Below are 27,096 nucleotides of genomic sequence, written 5' to 3'. Positions count from 1 at the left end.
AATGGGGAGCTTGCCAGGCTCTGCCATGTGGACGGGATACTCTTGGTAGTTTGCCGGGCTCTCCAATATATCTATATTTATATCTATATTATGGAAAATGGGTAGGGAGTGTCTTATTATGGCTTCGAAGCCCTGTGGTCTAGGAATATGTTCACTCTTGAGGGAGGCTCGGCCTGAGCATGCGGAAAGTGGTTTGGAGTGTGGCGGCCATTGGGTGGTGGAGGTTGGCTGCTGGGGCTGGTCCCTTGGGGTGGGGAGGGCTCTCACCCGCCCGCTCTATGGGGCACTCCGATTGGAAACTGTTTGGTGCGGAGTCCGGTGGCATGGTTATGAAAGCCTCAATTTATGTTCCCTTCCAGGAGAAGTAGCCATGAGTTCTGGAGGGTGCCTGATGAGGAGATTATCTGGTGCCCACAGAAGATGGCTTATGGGTGTGACCCCTGGGTCGGCCACCCTCCAGAACTTATATGGACAAATAAGATGTACATTTTCTGGACCAGAGAGCTAGGACTAGGGTTAAGGTGCATGTGATCAGTACTGTTTGGATTTCCAGTGCCACACGGTTCCCTAAGCACCGTGGAGAATGACCTTGGTCAACCCCGGTACTGCAGGCCTGAGTAGCACTCACCCTTGGGCCTTTGCATATATGGCTGGCTTTGCACAGGGTCATGTTGGAATTGGTAATTTCCACACAAGGCAGGTAAATACTGATTCTGATGTTGGGGTGGGGGAAAAGGTGAAGCAATTTGGACAGCAGTAAAGAATCATTTGTGAGGTTTGGACAGGAAAAGGAAAATACCCAAGTGTGTCTTCTGTTTCCCCAAAGTGATTTTAGTATCACTACCTCTGGAACTCCTGCTTCTGGTATCAAAAGAACTGGCATGTTGAGGATTTTTCTGGCTCTTAGGTAGAAACCTATCTTCGAGTAATCTCAGAGAGACCCAGAACACCATGTGTTTGAATGTAGAGAGCTGCTTAAAAATGAAAGACTAGCACGGTACAAAGAAGACACATTAGGAAACCAAGAGAAGATTTTTTTTTTAATTATTCCTTCATATTCAAACTTCACAAACAGTGTGAACTTGTACAATACCTCGGAAAGTGAAACTTACAAAAAAAGTGCTGGTAACATTTAAAAAAAAAAACAACAAAAACCCCAAAAAACAAACATCATTCTTAGCAACATCAATTACTCTTCCACACAAAACAGAAACCTTGTAAAATTTATTTTCGTATTTTTTAAGGCGTAATACTTCCGTATAAAGTATATGCAAGAGATAAAACTTCACAGTATTCCAAAATGTCACAATAATAATAATATAATAGTATAATGAAGCGCTACAGTTAATTTTTCTTTTTTTGAATGTTTTTTTTTCCTGTTTAAATAACAAATACAAGTCACAGGTAAATATACGTGAGAAAAATACGAGGCTAATATTAAATGGCAGGTAAGGATACTGTCACTGTAAGAAAAACTGGCAGGATGTGTGTATTTAGTCTATATTTTAAAGCACTTGATAGAAAAGGCGTATGCAAGGTTTTTCAAAAACAATTTTTGTTTGTTTGATAACTGACAACGATTTAAGAGTATAATGAGAAAAAAAAAAAAGGAACAAACTCCCTCTCAAAACTATTGACCTGCTCGTCCCAAACCATTGTCTCTACTGATGAATGATGGATGTATGTGTGCAGACATAAGTCTATAATGGTACACAGATTGATACAGCAGTGTTCCTGCCCACCTGCAAAGATTGGAGGATACAGTCTCTGCGGTGATTGAGCCCAGGTTCTTCTTGGGAAATTACTCTTTCAATTTAAAGCTCTTTTTCCTTTGCCTCGCCCTTTTTCCAAACTCTTCCCCAATCCCCAGGTCTTCAGTCTGAAAAGACAATCTGGTTAGAAAAGTTGACCTCCATTCAAAATTCGCTGGGAAATAGAAACTGCAAAAAACGGTGACACCCACACAGACATCGAAAACACCACTTGGACGAATGAATGTTTGTGCAAGTGTGTGTGTGTGTGTGTGTGTGTGTGTGTGTGTGTGTGTGTGTGTGTGTGTACAGTAGCAATTGCAAAAAAGGGACCATATTCCTTTCCATAATACGATACAATGTGATAAGAAACATCTTCTGTGCAGGGAGTAGGGTTTCTTCGAATCTTATCACAACACTGTGGTGAGAAAATCAGGAAATGGATTCACCTTTCAGCAGTCACCACAGTAAACTTCATTTAGAACACACATGCCCCCAGATTTCTGGTCTGGGCGCGTGTGTATGTTAACAGCTAGCCATTCAGCCAACAGGTAACAGAAAGACAGCAGATAGCAAAACACGTCAATAAGGTGCTCAAAGAAAAAAGTGGCACCCACTCTTCGAATGGATGACCACATTAAGGTGCTTCAAAAAGGTTTTTTTTTTTCTTTTTTTTCTTTTTTTCTTTTTTTTTTAGTTTTTATTTCAAATGTTAGGAGAGTTCTGATTTGCACATGGGAGTTCTGAGCCAGGTCAAGGGTTTTGAGATTTCTGACATCTTCCATTCAAAAGGGCTTTCACTGTAGTCATTTTGTTCAGTTTGCGGAGGGTCACTTGAGTTTAAAAATTTGTTTCTTAATAGCCAAAACTGAAATCAAATCAACATGACAAAAAGAAATAACAAATGAAATGGTATAGAACATTACTGCATTCCCATTAGATCAAGATGGTTTCGCCCATTTTTCCTCTTTTACTAATACTGTTCCTTTTTTTTCTTTGTTACAATCCATTCCTTGTGAACATACGGAAATGACCAGTCACTGCAAATGGCTGTTTTCATTTTTTGTGATCTGTTGCAAGAGTCCAACCTTATTTCCTCTGCTGCTGCTTGTGTAGCATCTGGTTTTGTAATGAGCATCTGGATTTGAAATGAGCATCTGATTTTGTTATGTGCATGTGTGCATATATGCACATATACACACTGATACATGTATAATATATACACTATATATACGGAGATATATATAGGAAGTGTGTATACATTTATACATAATATAGTGTATATTGTTTCAACTGGAGATAAACTGAACTGGATTCAGACACTAGCACATGTTTATTTTTTCCCTTCTCCCACTGTACATTTTAAACAGTCTGGAGCTTTCATTTATTTTTTTTAAAGTGCATTTTTAATGCAGAATAACTGTAATTCACTGATTCCTTAGAAAACATCTGATGAGAAAAATTGAGAGTTCTCAGCCCCACACAAGAGAAACCTAGGCTTGTTTGTGCCAGGGGCTGATGTGGCAGTGCCAGGCTTGTGCCTGAGTGATTACTGGGCATTCTGGACTCCGGGCACCCTAGTAGCAGCAGCAGCAGCACCTGTACGAGAAGGCAAAGATAGAAAAGGAAGAAAGCAAGCCCAGACTAGAAAGGATAGTTTGTGGTATGTTTAGAGGTGGAAACTTAACTCCGCATGAACATGTGCATTTCCTGCCTGGGTTCAGCTAAGAGATGGCATCTAGTTCCCTTCCCACCACCTGCCACCGACCTCCCCACATTTCCCCACACTCAAGCATTGCCCAGGCGTTCCCCACTTTTGAGGCTGACCTCCATGTCAGTTCCCTGTGGGTATGTGAGTGCCAGCATCGAGCAGGAATAAGGCACCAGAGAAATCAAAATATTACAAGAAGATGCAAAACCCCATTTCAAAGAGCCTCTTCCATTGCTTCATTAAGTATATTGCATGTGATACCCATCATTTGTGTGTACTTAAGTGTGTCAAATAGTCTCTGAATGAGACTTGAGGCCCTTCAGCACCAGAGAGCGTTAGGAATGCACCCTTTGTCTGAACACACCCACTGCCCCACGCCCAGGCCCACCCCAGGCCACACACACAAGCACCATAGAGGGAGAACAAGGCTGCTTGCCATTGCTCACCTCATTGTTGAGAAAAATCACAGAAGTTTATGAAGGAAAATTTTCAGGAATTTTCTAAAAGCAAATGGGTGCCGACTGCCATGTATGCAGTTACTCGTTGCTCTGAATGCTGCATCGAAGGGGTGGAAATTATTTTATTTAATGGGAGAGGGGAGGGGCATGGGAGAATGTGCTGGACACCAATGACATCTCAAGCCACGCCTAAATCCTCCACCAACATTCCCACCTCACCCTTGTTTTTGTTTATTTTTTCAAAAAAATACTGTATAAAGGAAGAGATTCATTTAATGATAAAAGGAAAGAATGAAGGCACATGATTTTATTCTGTCCCACAATCCTTTATGAAAATGGTGTTTTGCAAGTGTGTGTGCGGTGTGCATGAAAGCACATGTGAAATGCGAGTTCAAGGGCCATTGTGGTAGTAGTCCCAGGGAAGTGGGGAAAGGAAAATGAGAGAATGTAGAGACAGGAAGAAGGAAAAAGCAAGGAGAAAACAGGGGCCTCTTTTCAGCTTTCTGTCATTGACAGTCTCAAGATTTGGCTGCTTTAGGGTCCAGAATGGAATTTTTTTTGTCTTAGTCTAGAAAGTGCCCCAGTTAAATTATCTCCAGTTAATCATGTTACAGCTTTTGGTGTTTCCCTTTTCCCTTCCCTCCAGCCAAATGATTTTCTTCTTTTAAAAAAAAATCACAGTTTTTAAAAATTATTTTTTCAATGTTGAAAAAATATGGAAAAGCTATCAAACAGCCATCGGGCACTCTGCCTCTCCATCTTCACAGTGAGCAGATGGATGGACAATCCACAGAACCAAAGACGAGGCACGCGAGATCCCTTCGCTCCCTCTCCCCTGTGCTGGCTTCCCCAGCAAGTGCCTTCCCAGCACCCACCGGACATTTCTTTCCATGGAATCCCCCCTTGGCCCCATCCCATCCATGGAATGTGGGCGGCTGGGAATGGCTAAGCCTCTGGGAGTGCCAAGGCAACAGGAGGGTCATGGGTGGGGGGTGACAGGGAGGATCTTTGCTCAGGCAGTCTGGCCATGAAATGGGAAAGCATGGTGCCCCAGGAGAGGCTGAAATCCCACTCACACTTTGCCGTATGAGACCTCAGCTCCCTGGCGCACCACCTTTAAGCCTCTCTTCGTATCAGAGTTGGCCTCCAGTCCTCAGGAAGGCAACGATCCAAGAGAAAGAGGCAGAGCCAACGGGCTGTGTCATACAATAAAGGACTACGGACAGTGGGATTTTCAGAAACAAATTTAACTTTGGTTTTTCCAACATTTTTCAAACCATAAAAATTAAAGCAGGGCTTCAGTGGCTTCGATCATCCGACAGCTGTTATATTTTTCTCATTTGGCAAGGCTAAGGCGGGGGGAAGAGAAAAGGGCTTTCCCATAATTGGTCGAAGACACAGGGTGGTAAAATGCTTCCACACTTAAACTCACAGTCCAGTGTTTTTGACATTTCATAAATAGCTTTTTTTTTTCTCTAAAAAAAGAATAAAACAAGAACAATTCCTTTACTTACTCATCTGAAACAAAATAAACAGCAGTGGGTACAAACTTCTTCTTGTAACAATTACAAAAAACAACAATATAATCCCAACTTTTAACACGCATCTTGAATCAGTTATTTTTTTTTAACCTCAAAACTGCAGCATATCCTTAAGGGCAAACTTTTCGATTAGTTTTTTTTTCTTTTTTTTAAATAATATCTTCACCAAAAAAACAGTCTTGTACCAATAAAATGCATTCAAAAATAGAAAATATTACACAACAAAAATATGTATCCTTCCTTTCCAAAAAAGATTCTTCACAAAAAAATGTAGAAAAAATTCCAACAATTTTTCTCCTCTCCTAAACATTAACTTTCAGTCTAGGGCACAATTATTTATTGATTTAAATGTTTGTTTTTGCATAAAACATGGAAGATGCAAAACAATGACTGTTTAAGATTGTGAAATTACATCCACTCCCACCCCGAGTCAAACAAAACAAAAACAGAAAAACCCAGCAAACATTAAATAAATGATACAGTCAACTGGCTCGGAAAAAAATGTCTCTGTCCTTCATTTCACGGTGCATTTGTATGGGTTAACTGGCTCTGTTGATATCCAGGAATGCTGAAGAAGGGAGATCAGGTTGGAGTCAAGAGGTTCTTTAGCAACGGAATGGCTGATGTTATGGGCCACTCAGAGTCTCCCATGTCCAAGCCATCCGTGGCAAACCCTCAAGAATTTGCACGTGAACATGCCCACATGTGCACTGTACACATACTATTCAAGCCACTTTTTTAAGCATCACACTTCATTGCCTTTTTGCCTTTTTATAGCTTCCTTGTACCCCCTTCTAAAATGGAGCTCAAGCTTAGAATCAAGTCTACTGATCAACTTTAGTGGTATGAGGCTGGCTGAGGTTACTTTCTCCAGTCTCCTCATGTTCAGTTAATCTGCTGAGGCATGAATTGGAATGATGACAAAAATCTTAGCTTATGACTAAGTGTACTTTTTTTTTAGCATAGTAGGTTAAATCATATATTTTTCATATTTGTTGGTATTTCTTCACGTGGGATATATTTTGTATGTGTATTCAGTACAAGCAGATTTCCCTCCCCCCCGACTCTGTTGCTTATATGGTTGCTGGTTTTTTCTTTGTGTTTTGTGTTTTGTTTCTGAATTTTTCAACAGTGAAATGTGTCCAATTGTATTTCCAGTGCATTAAACAAATTTTAAATTAAAAAAAAGAAAAAAAATACCCCCCACCCTTTGAAAGGAAATAACTGATAAAAGCACAATATAATAAGATCAGGCATTGCCAAAAATAGCATGATGTGCAACCTCAATTACATCAAAGAAAAACAAACATACAAACAAGAATTATAGAACATAAGCATGAAGGAGCCAAGACTATAATCTCAACTATCACGTGATTGGCAAGCACTGGTTAAAAAGTAGGTAAGGCTATACTTAGATTTTTTAACTCAACATAGTTAACCACTGCTCTTCTGTCTTTTCCTTCAACTCTTAATCTTTACTCACTAGTTCCTTATATCTTTAAAAATGAAAAAAATGTTTTTATGTTTTTGGTCTACAGTAGAATTACATATTAATAATAAAATAAAAAGTATTTCATTAGCAGGTTGGTACTGCATCCATGTGGGGAAAATAGAACAAAAAAAGTACTTTTAGACATATCAAATGGACTCTATTATTATAAAAATAAGCACAAATAGAAAAGAAATTATAATCAGGGCAACACTCAACTGAAAACAACTATAGAAAGATATATTTTAGCTGACACAAACTCCTAACAAGCTATGCCCTAGAACAAAGCCTCCAAATCTTTCCTACGACTTCCACCTTTCCATAGGATCACTCAAGATGCAAAATGAAAATAGAAACAAGATGAAGATAAGGTGGTTCAGCCAGTCAAAGCTCTTGAGCTATCTCAGTCAACTGGATAGCATTCAAGAAACTGGTAGGCCACAGCAGAGCCACCAATGATTTTAATTTTTAATTTTGGAGGAGTTTCTTGCCCACCAGTAAAGAAAGAAACCAAGAAAACAAACAATTCTTCTGGTCACATGTAATATATGAGATGAAATACAATACTGGTAGTGAAGACTTGACAGTGAGGAGGGAAAGAGACAAGACAAGAAATAGGAAAACTTTGGATACCACCTCCCTTTGTTTTTCAATCCACTGGTTTCCTTCTCTTTCAGAGTATCCTTAGGATTACTTACAGGGTCCCATGTCTTCTAATATAAGCAAACAGGAAAAAGCCAAGAACTTGATATTAGGCTTATTGGCTTCTGGGAGGAGCCCCTCTCTCAATGCCCTATGTATCTGAAGGAGCAGAGGAGGGCTGAAATTTTTGTAGTACCAGAGGCCCTGTACATCAATCATTCCTATCGGAGGGCTAGTCCATACTGATAGTTCAGTGTGGCCAAAAAGGAAGGAAAAGAATTCTAAGAACAGAGACTGGAAAAAAATGTGTATGAAGTTGGGTTTTTTTTTTTTTTCACTGTTTTCTCAGAAAGAAAAGGAAGCTGAATCAGTCAGAAAATAATGCTTTTGGTTTCCTTAAATTTAAACTGTCCTGTTATCCTCTCACTCAGATGTCTAGTTTAAAAGAGAGTTTAGAATCTAGTGCAAATATCATCATATCACAGCATTCCAGGAACAAGATCCTATCTCTTCATTTAAGTGAATATTATCCCTTCAGACCTCCTCAGAAAACTGGGGGCAGAGGTTCAAAAAAAAAAAAAAAAAGAGAGAGAAAACAAAAAGGAAACAAAAATTGAACAAATTATTAATCTAGTACTTATTACAAGAAAGGCACTATCACAACAGATCAGCCTCACGCATTTTCCTTGACATGAACATGGACACTTGATCCACTCAAGCAAGTGCAATGGAATCCAGACTGTGACTTTTTCAATACTCATTCACTGGAGTTATCTGACTTCCCCGTGGGATCACTGGGAGATCTGGACATGCAAAGCTTTGATTTACTCTGTTTCATGCTACTCCATGTTTCATCAGTGATCCTTGTTTGGTTCTAAGTGACTTCGCTCACTCTATTCCATGGAATTATCTTTCTCTCCATCAGTCTCCAGGTCAAGAATCTATTAAGGACTAATTATCAGTGTCAAGTACTACTGTTTATTTTTTCCCTATCTTTTCAAACATCAGACCAAACCCCATATCATCAAGACCATTCTGTTACTCCTCTAAAAACAAGTCTCTTGTAAATATCACTGTGAACAGAATGAAAACCAAAGTGCACCCCCTTGACCACCAAAGCATATCCCTGGAGCCTGTGATCTAATTTCTGTCCGGGAGAGAAGAGGAGATTAAATCTTTGGTGACAAAGCTGGAGTGGGCATGCAAGATGAAAGGACGAAGTTCTCCCAAGGCTCTCGGAGGAGTGTCCCTGGACAGCTAATGTAAATATATTTTCAAAGGTCAATTATTTTGTTCCATAACTTTGGTTTAATTCAGTCAATATTTTCTCAGTGCTTACCCAATACACATCTCTAAGTACCTGTTAAGACCTCTAGATTTAGAGTTTCTTTTTAAAAAATAGAGACAATGCTTTGAGTACTTACGGGATTGCTTATGTTCCCTCTAAAAACTTTAAATGGAGATTTTATGATTAGCAAGGCTGACTGCTTTCTTTAAAATTTTAAAAAATTTCTTTAAAATAATTTTTTTTTCTAATTTGGAATGGTGGACTTGGATGAATGCTAAGAAGAGACAGAGATGGGCACCAATGCTGTATGTAATTTTAGCAGAGGTTTCACCTGAGTGTTTTTCCAGGCTTCACCTGAGCGTTTTTCATTTGATGTTACCTATGTGTGCTAGTTTTCAGAGAAATTCAACACTAGTCATCTGTATGAGTGAGACTCTTTCTTACTAAATCAGAACCTCGAGGGTTGTCACTTTGGATTCTCGAAGAGTCTCTTAGCATCTTCATTCTTGGTTATTCTTCCCTTGATGATGAATTGCTTTTTTTATGTGGTAAAGGCTTCTTTTTTAATAGTTACTAAGATGCCATCAAAAAATTACTTCTGAGATTAAAAGTGGCAATAAAAATAAATCCAATAAGGAAAACTGAGGGGCAACCCCCCAAAAGTTCAAAGTAAACTTCAGGCACTGTTAAAGTCTTTTGCTTAATACAGGACAGCCTGTGATGGGGCAATCATCCAATCCTCCTCCAACTTCAAAGGTGGACTAGCTTGTTTCAAAATAAACCTTTCACCTCACTGGTTTTCAGTGTTTATTGCACTGTTCCCTTACTGTCATCTTAAAGGATTTTACCGCATGAATGGCCTTGCTCTTTGGTTAGCCTGATCTAGGTTACATGTTCAGGCTGAAAAGTATACCCAATATAGACAAGGTTATGTTTTTTTGGAAAGAAGAATAAGCCACTGCCCTCTGCCACACGGGAATGTGCATCAGCAAAGGGACTTAGTGGTGTAGGCCATGGTCACCATCCCCTTGTCATATTGGTTGGCTTTTTTTTAAAATTTTTTTTTAGCCATCAAAACTCTTACTGAAAGCTTAATTGGAGATAAAATTGGGTAAATTTCTCCTTATGTGTCTTCCATTTACTGTACTAATTTATTTCCTTTTTGATAAGAAAACAGATTCTACCAGCATGGCAGTTTCAAGGCCTGATCAAGTAGGCAGATTATATAGCTTCTTACCAACTCTGCTAAGATCAAGTACCATGGAAATAATCCTCCATTTCCGTGATGCTTCTGAGTTTTATAACTTCCTTCTTTCTCCATCCCCATAGCCCACATACCCTCTCCTGGCACAAGTAAATACATTTCAGTAGTGCAATGCAGTGCAGTCATATTTAGTGCAAAAAAAAAAAAAAGCCTTAAAACAGACCCAAGCTCAACCCTAAACAGCTCAACAGCTCTTACTAAAGGTTACCAGTGCCACAAAATGGGAAATTCAAACTTTACCTCACACTTCTGTGAGTCAGTTCTTTTGTTGCTCTGTTTGCTTGAGCTCGAAGGAGGGAAACAACTAGTTTGCACCTATGTATTATTCTGTATCATATTAGGCCAATAGGCAGAAAATAAAGGGAAGTAGTTGAGTTGAAGTAGTTGGGGTAGTATTTAGAAGAGAAAAATAACAATTTAATATAAAGGTCAGTAGTGGTTCTTATTTAATGGTTTTCATCATGTCAGATGGCTTCAATGCTAAAGGGACTGGGTACAGAGAAAGATAAAGCTTTCCTGTGTCTCAAAACACAATCCTAAATTTAACAGTGCTGGGCTTTTATTTTAGAATAGTGTAATAAATTATTCCTCAAGGGTTTTGGGTAGCAGCCACACCATACCTTAAATAAATAGGGACACTTGGAGAATTCACTTTTTCACACTGACCTCCTTCTCCCGCACTTCATTTCACTCCCATCCACTGTTATTTCCTGACTACCCATAAGTACAGATCTACAAACACAGAAATTCTGAAGGCCCCTCTAAGTATGACAGATTAAAAACTGGTACAAATAGCTCCATGACATATCAAAAGTACAGTTATAAATATAAAAGTGAGTTATTACTCCAAAATTAAGAGCGTATTGTATCTTTTCTTGTATAAGATAAAAACATGAGATATAGCAGGCTAATGTAGGGAGTTTACCTCTCTCTTGCTTAGAGATTACTTTAGAATTAATTTGTTATGTGGCAGTATTGAGCTCTTCTGGAGAAATAGTGAAAGTGGCAAATAACAAATGTTAAAAGTTTTGCAGATGTTTATCCTCAAGAATCAGTCTCTTCAGTTTGCCTGGGCCTCTCATCCTCAAATGCAAAATCTGTTTGTCTGCTCCCACCCCCACCCCCCACATACAGGCTAATGTCTCAGAAGCATCAATATGAAGTTTAGAACAGACTCTAAAGCTAAAGGCATTTGGGATAGTGGGGGGCAACACCCACTAATTACTTAAAAACATAAAGTTACTTTCTCTAGACTATCAATTTCTTGCCTTTGTTTGCTGTGATGAGGATTATTAAGATGCTCTGCTTTTATTTACACCGAAAAACCACAATTCTGTCAACAATAGTGAAAAAGACGACTTTAATTAGCTATATGAAAGTGAATTTTAATTTATATTTCAACAGGCCCTTAAGAAAAAAAGAGGTTCAGCTCAATGGGACTAGGGAAGAAGTTTAACGCTGAAAAATGACTTTGCTGATTCTCTCCTGCATGTATTACAAGCAGTTCCAAATCAAAGGTCATCCCTAACAGAATAGGGGTAGAGTGACCAGCCTTTTGATTCCCCCTCCACCTTAAAAGAAGCTCCTGTCAGAGAACAGACACAAACACTTTTAATTATGTCAAAATCTTTTTTTGTTTTGCTTTTTTGGGCCATACCTGGTGATGCACAGGGGTTAACTCCTGGCTCTGCACTCAGGAATAACTCCTGGTGGTGCTCGGGGGACCATGTGGGATGATGGGAATCCAACCTGGGTCTGCCTTGTGCAAGGCAAATGACCTACCCACTGTGCTATCGCTCCAGCTCCAGATTATATCGAAATCTTTTATCAACTTTGAACCTTTTTGGGGGAGGTGGTGGTGGTGGTAGGGTAGCTCTACACAGGTTCATGGTCCATGTGAGAGCAGACTGGATAGAGAAGTCAAGGGTTTCTACAATATCTCTTCAAGGGCTTGACAGTACTTAGAAGTTTTAAATCACAAAGAAGCAAGGTTGTCTTAGCAATTCTTCAGTCTATGATAGAATGAAATAGCCAAGAATGGTTAAAGGTTAGTGGCATTCTTTCTCTAGTAGGCCCGGGAACTGGTTTTAGGAACTCAGAAAGGCATCAAATTTAGTACCATCACATTAGCCTGTTCCCCTTCTTTGCTTTTCCTCTGTTCACTCAATTAAAAATGTAATTATTTTAAAGATTGAGCTAAGGATGCATATTATAGCACAAAAGACAGGTTATAAAAGGTTGACAGGCTATCTATAAAGTGAATTGAGTGGAAAACAATATGCTTTCAAACGAAGCACTACAATTTCCTTTTTAAAAAAAGTTTCTAATTTGTTGTAGTTTTTTTTTCCTTTTGTGGTGGTGGGGTTTGAGATGGATGAAGTCCTGACAATGCAATGCCCATTCTCATGTTGACTGTCTCTCGCCTGATGGGGAGAGTAGAAGCCATGGATTAGTGGATGTTTCTCTATTTACAGCCTTAAGACCACATACAGCTTTGAAATTAATAGAAAATAAATTTAAACAACTTCAGAAACCTAATAATTGACTAAGTTTGGCATCTGAGCTACATCCTTTGCTGGGTATTCTATTATATATTAATAAGAAACATCCAATGAGGATTTTAAATAAAATTATTTTTTTTCCCAGCCTTAAAACAATCTGAGGAGGCAACAAGGACTTGTATTGTAAAATGTATGACCTTCATCTACACTCAATTTCCATTCTTTGTTTTCAGATCTGTCAGGTTAGGTAAATAGGTGTGTGTGTGTGTGTGTGTGTGTGTGTGTGTGTGTGTGTGTGAAGTCATAGTTAATATTTTAACTAGTCTACACTGAAAGTTTTGAGAGAGTTTCTCTTCTCAGAGCTCTCAAGTGCTATTAAAAAAGAAAGATGTGACTTTTATGGCAAAAAGATTCTTTAATAAAGTAGAAAGGCAGAGATTTCATTCTAAGAGAGTAACTATGGTTAGGTCAGGCGAGTACTTGACTGATGCCTAAGGGTCACAGACAGTAGCAAATTGAAGAGTCAAAATCATTTAAAATCTTGAGAAGAAAGAAATAAAGGGAAGCAAACAAACAAACAAAACAAGATTTACTAAAATACACATTCCTCCAGTTTCAGGTTTCTAAAAATAATAATTATGCATATATCAAGGTTTACAGATAGCAAACAACTGTTTTAATGTGTAAAAGTATTATCCCTTTGCTTTACTATGTTAGTTTCACTTTCTTTGAAGGAATTGCATCTGTGCACACTTGTCCTAAAGTCCAGTGCAGAAAATAAACTGGTTTGTACCAGCCTCAATCTCAGAACATTTCCTAAACTATATTTGCAAATGCTAAAACTACGTATCTGTAAAATGAGATGCAGACTCTATAAAATGCATTGTGGGGTGGGCGTGGAGTGGGGGAGGAAAAGAAGAAATGTAAACCTTCCTATCCTCCCAATATACACTATAATATTTCTGACCATTATTTTGCTGCATTAGTTACTGTTAGAGCTATTGATGCTCCTGACAGGTGTCAGCTTGAAAAAGCAGGAGACTCAGAAGCAATAAGAAATTCACACTCTAGAATTTTAAACGGGATTTAGACATGAATCTCAACTAACTCAGAGGTTGTGGGGAGAAATCCTGGGTCTTCCGGCCAGAGCTCTTCATAGGGAACAAGACAGAACAATACCAAGCAAGGATCCTGGAGAAAACCTGTGATTAACTGGACCAAATGGGACTTAGAAGAGCCACAATTTTATTACTCACTACCCTTTAAATGACACTGTTTATGATGTAAAAGAGTCCTATTTTCTTCAGAGTTCAATGCACAATATAAGAATACTCTGGGTGAAGAATACTTTTAAAAGAGATGAAAGGAAACGGAATGAAGAAGGAAACATGACAAAGATAAAGAAGGAATAGGATGGACTGGGAAAACATAGCAGATGAAGATGGCACTTCTAAGCAACATGGATACTGGCTTGAAGAAATGTTGATTTCCTACTAGATGAATGACTCAAGGGTGACCTTTGAACCTTCTCTATTTCACTGTTCTCTATGGCATAATGGCATAAGCTGGTTGGATTGTTAAAGCTGAATCAAATCTCATGTCAAATTAAGAAATCAATTCTTGATATTAGATGTTGATCTATTTGACAATGGGTTAAAGAAATGAAAGTAGACTTTTGTGTGTTCAAAACAGGTAGTCCTCCCAATGCCATATAAATGTCTACATAAATGTTTGGGGAAGGTATCAAATGGCTCTTCAAGTATCTATACATCTTTATTATTATTTTATTTCAACACATTCTGTTTATGTTAAAAAAATCTCTGGCTGCAAAATAGTTTATAAAATGTGTGGATCTGCTCGTCTCTTAGTAAATTACAGCAAGGAGCTCAAAACAAATCAATAATTGTTTTAAAAATTTTGGCACATGCAAAAAATCTTGCTATTTGTTTCCTACAATGTGTTTCAGTAGAAGTGACTTTACTTGCTTTAGCAGAGCTACTAAATCTTGAGAAATTGCCTAAAATACTTCTAAAATGTTACCCACTTTTAACTACAATATTTCTGTAGTTGTCTATTTGGTAAACATATCACTTGGCCTAATATTAACAATCAGCATCAATGTTGACAAATTTCTTTTCTTCCTCAGAAATGGTCGACTCATACCAGGAATTTGAACACTGTGTTATTTAAAGGGGAAAAAATAACAGAAAATACTTTTCTCTTGTCATTGGCCAAATGTGAAGGTAAAGGCAACTGATGACCTCAGCGAATATAGTTGACATTTAAAGTGTGACTCAGGTCCTCCCACTCTCAAAAGAATATTGATAACTTTTTAAAACCTGAAGGTGCAGTGAAGACATGCTTTATTCTATGAGTCTAAAGTTTATGAACTCGTCCATGTCAAAGATCTTCAACAACATAAAGCTTAGAGAAGGCCATTTGGAGTGGGGAGAGAAGGAAGGAAAATGAATGCTAAAGTGTCATAATTATTAGGGTCATGGGGTGATGGTGAATAGAAGCGGTAATTTAGTCTTGAAGAGAAACAAAGAAAAAGGGTTAGGTAATGGAACAGAAAAAATAATAAAGTTGATAGAGTTTCAATATTATGTAGTCATTTGGGAAAGAAGAAACGGTAGTCTCACTCTCAATTCACAATCAAATTGAAAACTTTAGAAAAACAGATTGATAATTCTGCAATTAGTCTTAATACTAATCCCTTTTAAGTAGGTGAGAGCAGATAATTCCTTATTTAGTACAGGATTTCACAAGTGAAGGGTATTGACTGGAGCTTGGGTAATTGGGGTGGATGGAAGAACTAGTTTACAAGCACAGAAGAGCTGACTGGGATTTATTTATTTTTATTACAAAAAGGGGGGAAAGTATTAGGAAAGATGAAAGGAAAGAATTGATTTCATTCATACTAAGAAGTCTTAATAATGGTCTGGTGTAGAAGAGTTTTCACACAATAATATGAACAGATCTTTTCTTTGTCCTGAGTGTAGAACAAAGGTGATGAAATTGGTTTCAGGCACCCAGGATGGATGTAAAGTTTACGTGATCATGGGGTTTTCCGGACATTGAGGGAAGCTGAAGAAACTCTTTACCTAAAATATTATTTGAAATTATTTCTTGTAAGGTAGATAGGCAGCCAGATTTTTGAGGTTAAGTTAAAGAAGAAAGGCCTCAAATCCCTCTCTTCACAGACAAAGGGAGATGTGAAGGCCAGATGCCCAAGAATCATCATTTTATGTGTTTTGCAGACCAAAAAATGAAAGCTATGTTTCTGAGTTCAATTTCTGTCAGCATGTTCCGAAAAAGTTTCTCAAACTCTGGCTTTATTTATTATTTAAATCTTCTAGAGAAATGAATACTATATTGCCAAGCTGCCTCCAGGGATGCACTGAAGATTAGTTAAAAAATTGTGAGAGTATTGAAAGCAGAAATATTAAAATCAATGTTTAAAATACAGCTGGGACAACTAGACATTTCATTGTTTTATGCTCCTCACATAAAGAGCTCTTTGAAACAAAGCTTATAATTGTTGGTCAGATTACATGGAGGTTAAGCAGCCCCTTGGCCGTATTTTAAAAAGCAAGTACAGTGACAGTCCAAGAGGAGGCATCACAGATACATTCATATGCATTTCTTTTGTTCTTCAGTTATCTAGAGGGTCAGCTAAACAAGATCACCTTGAACATGAACCTCTTCGTATCAGCCACACCAAAAAGTTTCTTAAAAAAAGTTTTCACTTTCCTACATTTGCTAAGTCTGAGCGTAAAAATATCTAAAATCCTGTAAAGACAATACTGAAGCTGATAATATAAAAAGCAAATTAGAGCAGTCATGATTATGAAATGCACCAGGTTAACTGCAGCAGGTTGGTGATGGGTGATAAATGCAAAGAAATAATATTTCAATCAACTCATGATAATAGGCAGATTTGAAAAGGTAAAATGAATATAATGTAATATATATTTCAATATAAAGTTGTTATATATAATGTGTATGTTCTAGGTTTCAGAAATACTGCAATGTAGTGTACTATACTTAAGTAAGCATACCTAAATAGTAACTCATATTCTTCCACAAAGTCACTAGTACTGTTAATTAAAAACAAAAACCAAAACCTCATTTCTTCCAGTAAAAAGAAATATCTATGGTTACAGTCACAGACTTTTTTTTTGGATATAGAAAGACAATATAAATTTTAAAAAATAACAACAAAGAACTTCAACTATAAGTAGCCTTACTTAGTGGGGGGAGGGAAAGTCACCAAAATAGAAGAGGAAAGAAAATGTCCTCTGAATTCTGTAAATTAGCAGAAATAATCTACATGTCATAAAAATAATAAACCATCTAGTAAAAGAAGGGCATGGGAGTGAGAGAACAACCCGACTATTTCCAGGCCACCTTTTGGTCAGCTACGAGAGCCAGGCTCACGCATTCAGAATATTACACGAGTGGTACTCAGCTTTAATGGTGGAGATGGGCAAAAGCCATCAGTTCTTAGAGATTACCAAAAATTATTCCCCCAAGAATCTATTGGTTTGCTAGACATGGTAAACAACCTATTCCTGGAAAGATTTCGGCAAAGGCCACATTGGTTTCAGGAGACACAGTTTGTGAATTATGATGATGGCCTGCAGACGCAGGCAGAGGTGGGAAGCTTCCGTTTGGGAGTCAAACTAACAAGTGGGTGGATGCTTGTGCAGACACACCTGGCTGCAGAGAGGAAATGGGTGGAGGCCATTAAGCTCTGGGATGGCTCTGGCCAATGTGGGGCTGGCCTTGTCTGCCTGGCCTCGGTGCCCCTTCCTCTCCAGGAGACCCAAGGAGGTGCCCCAGACTGCTGCTTCCTCTCGTCTGCTTGCCAGTGGAGGACTTCTGTTCTACCCTCTCCTGGAGGAAAACAGCCTGTCACTGTGGGTTTGCTGTGGATCCAACAAACTGCCTTTGTTTCTCTCAACTCTGAAACGCTACAGAAAGCAACAGAGTGGGCAGGTGACTGTTTCCTGGGAAGACAGCCACAAGTCTGCACACAGCGGTGGAAGAGGCAACTCTGTCTTATGCACTCGGACCTGCTCCTGCGCGCGCTTCTTACACACACACACACACACACACACACACACACACACACATGCACACACACTTCCAGACAAGAGTACACACACACACTTCCAGACAAGAGTACACGCATACACAAACACACACACACACACACACAAGTGCGTGTGTTAGTAAATCCAACAGAAGTGCAGAGTTGGTTAAGAGCACTCTACTCCAAGCATATTCAAGTTTCTCGTGAAAGGGCGACACTGAAACTACTGATGGTTAGGCTCCTTCAGAACGCCCAATAGCCTCATCACAGACAGTGGAGAGGAATGATGCACCCTGTTAAGGCAACAGAGCAGAAGCAGATATGGCAGACCTCTGACCAACAAGAAATGTGAGAATCAATCTCATTGTCCTCGGGGAATATGAATGTGGGGCAGCTTCTGACTGAGCACCTCAGACTGTATGTGCATATGCATAACGTATACTCATTTACAGATGTTTTTGACAGCAGCTGTGAGAAACCAGAAGGGTTAAGTCACTTTCATTATTAGAATCTACATATAAATTGCAAGATTTTGCCGGGCAATGATAAACTTCTGTTGCACCAGTGGTAGAAACAGATGTATCTGATGGAGTTAGTCCCCCACCCCCCACCCCTCTTAGGTATATCAGAATCTCACTGAGGCATTTTGAACCAAGGAAACCTCTGAATTTGAAAGAGGCCTGGTAGGGACTTTTTACATCCCAATTAGACAGAGCAGAAGTCAGGACTCTCATAATACTGGATTGATTTTCCCTATGATCTGCAGATTATGCTCTGTCATTGAAGAACCGAAAGTGGTGAATTTGCATTTAGGCAAAGAACCATCAGATAAACCAGATGCTCTCTAAAATGGAGAAAGAAAAAGATTCAGAGTTATATGCTGTAAGAAAGAGAGAAAATTTTCTCTTTTTTTGGTTGAGATTATTCTCCCTGTTAACAAAATGTTTAAAACTGGCAGCCAGGTGCCTGTGACGCCTGATGGGATTCACTATTCTGGTTTATGCCCAGCCAAGGCCTATGTCATTGAAAAAGGAAAAAGCAGCCACTTTAGTACAAGTTCAGTTTTCACAAGCCACTGTTTTCACAGTGCTCAGTCACAAACAGGGTGAGTATTTGTTGTTTCCGGGTCACACCTGGCAGTGCTCAGGGCTTACCCTTGTCTCTGTGCTCAGGGAGAACTCCTATGCAGCTCAGGGGAACTGGACCGGGCGCCAGAGCAAGGCAAGCACCTTCCCCTCTGTGCTATCTCTCCAACCCCAGGGCACATATTTGTGATAATGCAACCACTAAACCCCAGAAAAGTTCATGGCCTCAAACGCTTCCAGGTTCCCTTTCTCTCCTTTGTTGTGGGCTTTCTGGATTAAGGCCAGGATTCTTTCCTATACATGGCTTCCTGTGAACCAAACTTAACCGAGCTCATGTCACACTAGATTTTAATCTTAAAGCAGTCCGTTTCTAGAACAATCGTCTGGGCCTAAAGAACTCACCAGAATCCAGGTGTGTGGGTCAGGGTATGGACATTCACTAGGACCAGACTAGTGAGACTTGACTCCAAGAGTGAAGTGCAGGGCTCTGAACTCAGAGCCACGCCATGCAGCCATGCAGAACTGCTCACTTTCCTCTTCACCCAGAGAAGGATGGAAACAAATCCTAGTGTTCCGTGTCATTTTCTGGAACCTGTTACCGCACACCACCGACTGCAAGGGATTAAGCGGTCCAGGAAAAAAGGAAGATGCAGACACTTCAAGGAATCTTTGGGGGTGTCTAAGTCAGGACCATCATCTTAATACCTAACGCTAGGAATGACACTTTGGGTTAGTAATTTTCATGTTCTGTATGCTGACAGGAATAGTAACAAAACCCACCCCCCACCCCCCACCCCTTGCCTCTATATGCAGCTTGAGCACCAGGGGAAACACAGCTTTTGAAAGTTTGCCCATGTGATCTATTTCATGGGCACCTAAGAGAACAGCCCTTTCTCTAAGGAAAACAGAGGAGATAAAGGGGCTGCCGATTCCCAACGGGGAAGTTCAGGCTAGCCTTAGAAAGCCCCTGCGGCTGGGTCAGCTCAAGAACTCTTTTCACTTCCCCCCACAGATGGAGAGGCATTGGTCTCCACGCCATTTCTAAGGAATTAGGCAGGCTATTGAAATTCTAGTGCTCCCTTCCTTTTGTTTGTCACCAAGTCACATGGTTCTGGCTTTAGTGTCCTATTTTTCTTTTCTTGTTTGAAATTTCTTTTTCTGGGGGACAAAAATTGGCCATTTAAATAAAGTTCTTTTTCTAAGTGAGTAAAGAGGTTTCTCAGAGCCAGAAAGCACTCAAAAGAGTCTGCCGGCCCTGCCCATGGAACCGCTCAGAGATTTCTCTAAATACCTTTTGCCAAAACTTCCTAGTTCTGCGATTGGATGTTCTCTGGGTTTACATTGTTGGGCCCTGAATGCATCTTGCAATCTTTTTGTTCTCTTCCCCGGGGGCTTCCATTACTCCGGACTTCCAACTCCTTACTAAATTAAAGAATTCTTTCAGAAGATTTCTGTTAAAGAGCCACGTCCGAACTGAAAGGGCAACTCTTGCATTCTCCTAAATCCCAGGGTTATCTCAGGTTGTGTCTTGATTTTCTTCTGCAGCAGGACACTGGCAGATCTGCTTTGGTTAACAGACACATTACCTGCAGAATGCTAGCTCCTCTTCCCCGTCCCAGTTAATTCAATTTCACATTGGCTAGTGGAAGAGGCTTCAGAATGGGCCCATCTGGTGGAAACTCAGACCAGATCTACCTTGAAGCTTCTTTCCCTAGAGCCTGGGCAGCTGTGGGGGGAGCATTATGAAGGAGCCCTAATAGGAAGCAATACAGACCTGCCTTCTGCTCTCTTTCAGGGATCTGAGGGGGTTTAGAAGGGAGTTTCCTAAGGGTGCTCATCTTCAACTTCTGTGCTGAGGCCAACACTGATTGGGGGTGGGTATATACTGTTGATTGGCATATTTGCATGACGGAGGCCAAGCCTCGCATTAGGACTTGCCCTCTTCTCAGACCAGAAAGTACAAATTACTTTAGTGGTCTGGAAAGGGTTTTCTTGATCCTTCTAGATTACTGGGATGCTCCAAAAGAGAACCCCTCTGACTTTAAAGCAAAGAGAATTCAAGTATGTGTGTGTGTGTGTTTTTTTTTATATATACTAAAGATCAGGAGCTGTGGTCACCCACAAGGTACTCTAAGATAAGCACTGCAGTCTGAGCCTGAGTAGGCTGTTACTCATCAAACTGACTTATGGCACAAACGATTCAGAACATTAGAAATTTGGGGAGGAAAAAGCCTAAAAAATGTTATTAAGAGCTAAAGTTTAAAACTTAAATCTACATAGTAAAAGAACTTTGATATGGAGATTTTCACTTCAGATATATTGGAGATTCTGCCTTATTCCTCAATCTTCACAAATTGATATGCCTCAGACACAAGTGTCCAAATATCTTCCTGAAGGGCTACATTTTATATATTTTGGTACATATATATTGGCATTTACTAGGCATAAAACTGCCCACTACACTTAGATGCTACCAATGTTTTAAGTGTTAGAAAATTTTATTTTTCATAAGCTGTACGTAAGTGTCTCCACATTGAAACAAACATTCCACTTTGACTTTTGACCTTTTCTTAGTTCAGTTAATCCAGTTTTTAAGCCATAAGATGCTTTGAAAAATAATGTTCTTTTTCATACCAGTTCTTGTTCACTGTACTCATCTCAAGAGAACTTAAATCTGGAGCATTTATTTATCTTTTTCTCCTGATTATCATACTAGCATGAAGTTCTAAATGTAAGTAAAGTGTTGGGCTGTAAATGAAAACCTAAAGGATCTATGCTCATCCTCTATTACTGAAACAAAACATCTCTCCATTTACCAAGATGTCTAAATTAATTTAAAAGAACTGACAATCTGAAAGTACCTCTGTCTTTTGGAAATAGATACTGATTGGTTCATTTTTTAAAATGTAGGTCAATTGGGAAAGTAGCCCTTTCAGAGGCCAGGACATAAAGGAATGGCCTCACAGCAACTTAATTTTCACCCAGACTAAATCTTCCACTCCAATCTAGCATCTTCGTCTCTCTAGAGAACTATCTGTCAATTACTTTAGTCTGTAAAACAATTGAGATGAAGTCATACAGAAAGAAAAAGTCTGCTGCTAAGCAAACCTAAATAGTACAAGTTGTCATATTGGTTATCTCACTCCAAGTATGAGAGAGAGAGAGAGAGAGAGAGAGAGAGAGAGAGAGAGAGAGAGAGACTTTCTTTAAAGGAAAAGGATAAATATTAGGATTTCAAATACAATTGGAATCTTCACCCTCCATGTTCTATAACAAAAAGTGGATTCTAATCCAATTGCTAAGATTTTTATGTGGCAAATCAGCATTAAGGCAAATGGGTCTCCCTTAGATCTAAGAAGAAAACAGCTAAATGTGGCCCATACTTGTACCCCAGATAAATTTTTCTAGAATTATTGTAAGTTTTGTCTACTTTGCTAAGTATGAATAAGAACACTATTTTAATCAGTTGCTGTTAAATAATTTTAAATGTCTTAAGTGACATTTGGCCTTCTTTTATTGGTAACAGAAACCAAGTAATCTCATATCACTTTTCTGTTAGTCATAATTTAAAAAAAAGTCATTTTCCCCATCTCCATTCCCCCTTTTGATTTCATAGGTCAAATGACTTTTCAAATACCAAAAAGATTCCAGGACATGGTTAATTAATGACTGCTCCCTCTATTGGTGGTAAGTGGAAATACGAATCTTAACAACATTGCTATTTTAAAAAGCAAAGTTAGCAAGAGAAAAATGGACTTCTCATATCTGAAGCTATTTTCCACTAATGCCAATTTTGGACACAAACTTCTTGAAAGGACTCATCTCAGAAGTCATGATGGGTTAGTTATCCATTCAAATCAACTTTAAAACTCGTAGCAAGATATTTACTAAATTAAGGACCACAGGATCAAATCAAACTCACATCTACACTAGCTCTATAGCCCTACTAAAAACCACCAAGAACTGTGGAAAATATCCAGGTCAACCAAATATGTAAATTACACTTATAACATCAATTTAATCATCATAGAGCCAATTACTTTGAAAGATTTCTCTGCATTTTGTGCACTGTTTTTCTAAATAAGTTGCTGATAGAAAATGAAATTAAAATGTCAAGTAATATTAAATGAAAATGCTCTTTTATTCTTAAAAATTGTAATTTGACGTTTCTGCTCTGTTTAAAGATAGGCTTTCCCTCAAGTTAAAATATGCCCAGCAATGAAATAATCTTTGGGGTTTTTTTGTGAGATTTACAATTTCCTGTATTTGGGGTCAAATCCCTCTGGAGACTGTCTATATTGAAAAAATACTTAGTATAATATCGACATTAGGACTGAGAAGAGAAATCCCAACTAAGAAGGGAGAGAGGCATCTAGAATGATGCAAAGACTTGGTGGCCTTTTGAGTGATGAATGAATGTTGGCATTTGGGAAGATTTTGTTCTTTCTTTAAACCTTTCCTAATATGCAAGGGTTAAGAAGTCACCTAAAGAATGAACATCTTGTTCAGTCCTTTTAACCATGGTTCACATAATTCAAAGGTGATATCTGAAAGGAAGAAAGTAATTTTGGCATCAAAGCATCCTGATCTGTCAAAGCCAAAACAGGCTTCCAAATACGCTGCTCCCCATAGCTGAGAAGGGCAAGGATATATGGTAGAGTTCTGCCAATGTCTCCTTCTGACTGACTCCCGAAGGAAAGAACCCTTTTGTCAAGACCACTACACTACTAGTGTTTTGTTTAAAAACAAATTAAGAAAGTAAAGTCAACAGAAATACTAGAATCATAAGATTTCAACGAGCTTTTTGAGAAGCAAAAAATCTATTTCTGAAAGGTAAAGTCCCTCCCATGAGAAAGAACAGAATTCTAGATGGACTGGTTGACAACAAATTCAGTGGAACAATGTAAGCTTGCTAAAAGTCAAAGAACTACATATCAAAATACAAAGCAGCAGTTCAAATTACAGCAGGGATGGGCTGGCCACAGCGGCCCTCATCAACCCAGGCAATACTTAAAATAATAAAAATTAAGAAAAATTAAAAAAAATATGAAGAAAATATCCTTCCTCTCTTTCAAATATAACTTTAATTGCCTTTTATTCTTTCTATCTGGAAGCAGTAACGCTAACCTTAACAGTCTGACTTACCAAAAAATATATATATATGTGTGAAATAAAATAAAAGAGAAGGGATTGGTGGCAGTGTAAGCAAAACCAAAATGGAAAAAAAAATTACTTTGAACAATCTCACTTTTTTTGTTTTTTTTTTTACACAAATACTGTTGTAAATATATTAAAAAAATCAGCATTCTATCTGGTAAACGTCACTTTTGCCCCTCTATAAAATTTTGAATTAAAAAAGCCTCATGAACTTTTTTTTATTCCCCCCCACCCTCCACTTTCTCTTTCTTTTTCTCTTCCACAAGAATATATCCTGACACTTTTTTTTTGTTTTTGTTTTTTGCAAAGATTGTTGGAAATAATCCTTCTCTTGTACCTAGAAACATAGGTGCAAACCTCTGATATCTTTGTTTTATCTGCATTCCTGCCTTTCATGAAAGTCCCTCTTGATTGTGCTGAGGCTGGGGCCCAGCGAAGACACTGAATAAATACGAGAGCCACTGTTGCTTGATGCTTGTCCAAGTCTTCTTGGCTTCTGCTGAAAGGGGGGAGTATGGAGGAAGTGGGCCAGGTGTGTGGGCCCGAACAGAACATGGGGGAGAAGCCTGTCATTAGCCTTTCCCACACCACCGAAACCCGCTGTCCCTTCCCACCCCCACAGCCCTTTTGGGAAATCAGACAACGTGGTAGGTGGAAAACAGCAGGGCCTTTCTCTGGGTGTTTAACCAGAAGTGATATTCCACAGTTTTCACTGGTTACTGTGAGTCCAAGCGGCCAGAATTGTGAAAATGTCCACGGAAACACTGCAAGCGGTGTACTTAAAGACAGTAGGCCTTTTAGATTTTGTTATATATTTTTGTAGTGCTCTTCACAAGTGAAAAAAAAAATTTTTTTTTTTTACTTTTTTTTAAAAGATTTTTTTGTAAAGAAGGGTTGTATTTAGAGGCCAGTAGCTAGAGATCCAACCAGTGGACCTCTTGAAGCACTACCAGGCCTTAAGGCCACCATCCGAGGGAGGCCGGGAAAACTATTATTCACCCGAGCCTCCGGAAATGTAATGTACCAGCAGGCAAAAAACAGTTCTTCATGTAGTACAAAATGAAACGAAACAAGAACAGAAACAGAAGGTAAAAACGAAACCAAAACATTTCTGAAATTCTAGTGCCATAGCTTTTTTTTTTTTCTGTTTGTTTTTTTTTTTTTTTTGTCGCTGTTTTGTTTTGTTCGTAAGAAAAAGAGAGAAAGAGACTACTTATCCATCAGACACATGCATCCTCATGTGGTCGTTGAACTGCTCGATTTGGTCAAACTTGGCTGGACAGACGGAGCAGACGTAAGTGGTCCCCTCCGTGCAGGCCACCACCCCTGGGGGGCCAGCGCGGGCCCCGGGGGGTGTGCCCGCAGGAGGGGTCCCATTGCTGGCACTGTGCAGGGCCACGTGCCGCTCCAGGAGGGTCTTGTGGGAGAATTTCTTTTTGCAGATGTAGCACTCGTAGGACTTCTCCCCCCGGTGAAGGCGCATGTGCACGTTGAGCGAGCTCTTCTGGGTGAAGCGCTTGTTGCAGATACTGCACTGGTAGGCCCTCACTCCTGTGTGTGTCACCATGTGCTTGATAAGGTAATCCTTTAAGGAGAAGGAGCGCCAGCAGATGCTGCACTGGTGGGGCTTCTCACCTGTTGGTGTGGGGGAAGAGACAGCAGGCAGGGCACAGCGAGGGAGGGAGGATGAGAGACAGGAAAACAAGACGACAAGAAAAACAAAACAAAACACGATTAAAGCAAAAGCCAATCTGATTGGGTTAATGGATCACCCTTGATTGGAAAGATCCAGTCCTTCCTGGCCTCTTGTGTTGTGAGAAAACTTGCTTTAAGGTGATGTCAGCACAGTTAAGAGTTTTCCACTTCCCCAAGGCCAGAAAATGGCTCTCTTGGAAAGCTACAGGGTAATCCCCACTAACATTCTTCAACAAAGGTCATTCTGTGGAGAAAAGGGAGAGCTACTTTAAAAGGGTCATTTTCAGGTCTTCATTAGGGAATTTATCTGTGTGTTTCCCATTAATATTATCAAACACATTTAAGAAATGCGAGGGGGAAGATCTTTGGAGACATGGGGTTCTAAGACTCTTTGGGAACTAAAGACAGTCATATCTGGGCTCACTGGGGACCTCTGCTTGCATTCTAATCAGTAAATAAAGTCATGTCTTGATTGGCCATCTGGAAAGTATTGGTCAACAGAAGAATACCTATGCTTTCAATGGAATGTATTTGAGATACAATTCTTCCTAAAATATAACCTAGGACATAAATGGCCACTTTGTTTTGACTGTGCTAGGCTTCAGATTGGATGTACCAGGTATGGAAGGGGAGTTGATGCTGGACAATAAAATAATTTCAGAGGTAAGAGGTCCTGTTGAAATCTAGGCACCAATGCATGGCCATCCTGACAAACGCCCAAATGACTTGGAGGCATACAGTCCTACTTACCTCATTGTGTTGGTGCTGACATAAAGTCATACATGTGCAACCATTTTTCAGACCACCAAGAGTGGTGTGGGAATACTTTTATGGTATTCTTATTAGAAGACGATTCTACGCCCTCCCTCCCCATCCCTCACCAATTAAATGATTCCATACGATTTTTTTTTAACTCTTGGATCAATTTAAAAAATAGCTTTCTCTATATTCGCTCTCAGTCTTTTGGATGAAGTCCTTTTTTTAATCCTCAGTTTACTGCTATGGTTTGTTGCTAGCTTAAAAATCCAGCGATCAAACTTGTTAAAAATAGGGAAGTTAAATGAAAATATTGTCACTGCATGGGCACATAATATATGAATCTTTCTATAATATCCACAGCCCTAACAACTCTTTGGAGTGAAACTTGGTTTTGTTGGTGCTATTTGTCCTCAGCTCTGCTTTTGATTGGTGATATGATAAAAATTGCATTCCAGGCCTTCCCTCTCTCTCACCTCATTACTTTTGCCCAATTGTTGCCCAGTTCTTCTATGTACCTCTCACTAACCATGCCTGAAGTCCAACCCTCTGAAGCTCTCTAGAGTAGTAATTCATCATCTGGGGGCTAGAGCAATAGTATAGGGGGTAGGGCGTTTGCCTTGTATGTGGCAACCAGGGATTGATCTCCAGCATCCCATA

The 27,096-nt window shown here is 39.3% G+C and overlaps 1 protein-coding gene across 15 annotated transcripts in view; it reads right to left on the bottom strand.

Annotated features, from left to right (window-relative positions):
* Nucleotides 1-1,027: 1,027 nt before the first annotated feature.
* Nucleotides 1,028-27,096, bottom strand: part of ZBTB20 (zinc finger and BTB domain containing 20) — an 897,756-nt gene continuing 871,687 nt past the window's right edge. For all 15 annotated transcript variants that reach the window (XM_055125915.1, XM_055125914.1, XM_055125917.1 and 12 more), the window contains one exon: nucleotides 1,028-25,620. In XM_055125915.1, the coding sequence (XP_054981890.1) occupies nucleotides 25,199-25,620 (422 nt within the window). In that variant the 3' untranslated portion in view covers nucleotides 1,028-25,198. The remainder of the gene's footprint in view (nucleotides 25,621-27,096) is intronic.

The sequence above is a fragment of the Sorex araneus genome, chromosome 2 (genome assembly GCF_027595985.1).
Source record: "Sorex araneus isolate mSorAra2 chromosome 2, mSorAra2.pri, whole genome shotgun sequence".
Lineage (NCBI taxonomy): Eukaryota > Metazoa > Chordata > Mammalia > Eulipotyphla > Soricidae > Sorex > Sorex araneus.
This window is presented reverse-complemented; position numbering and strand designations above follow the sequence as displayed.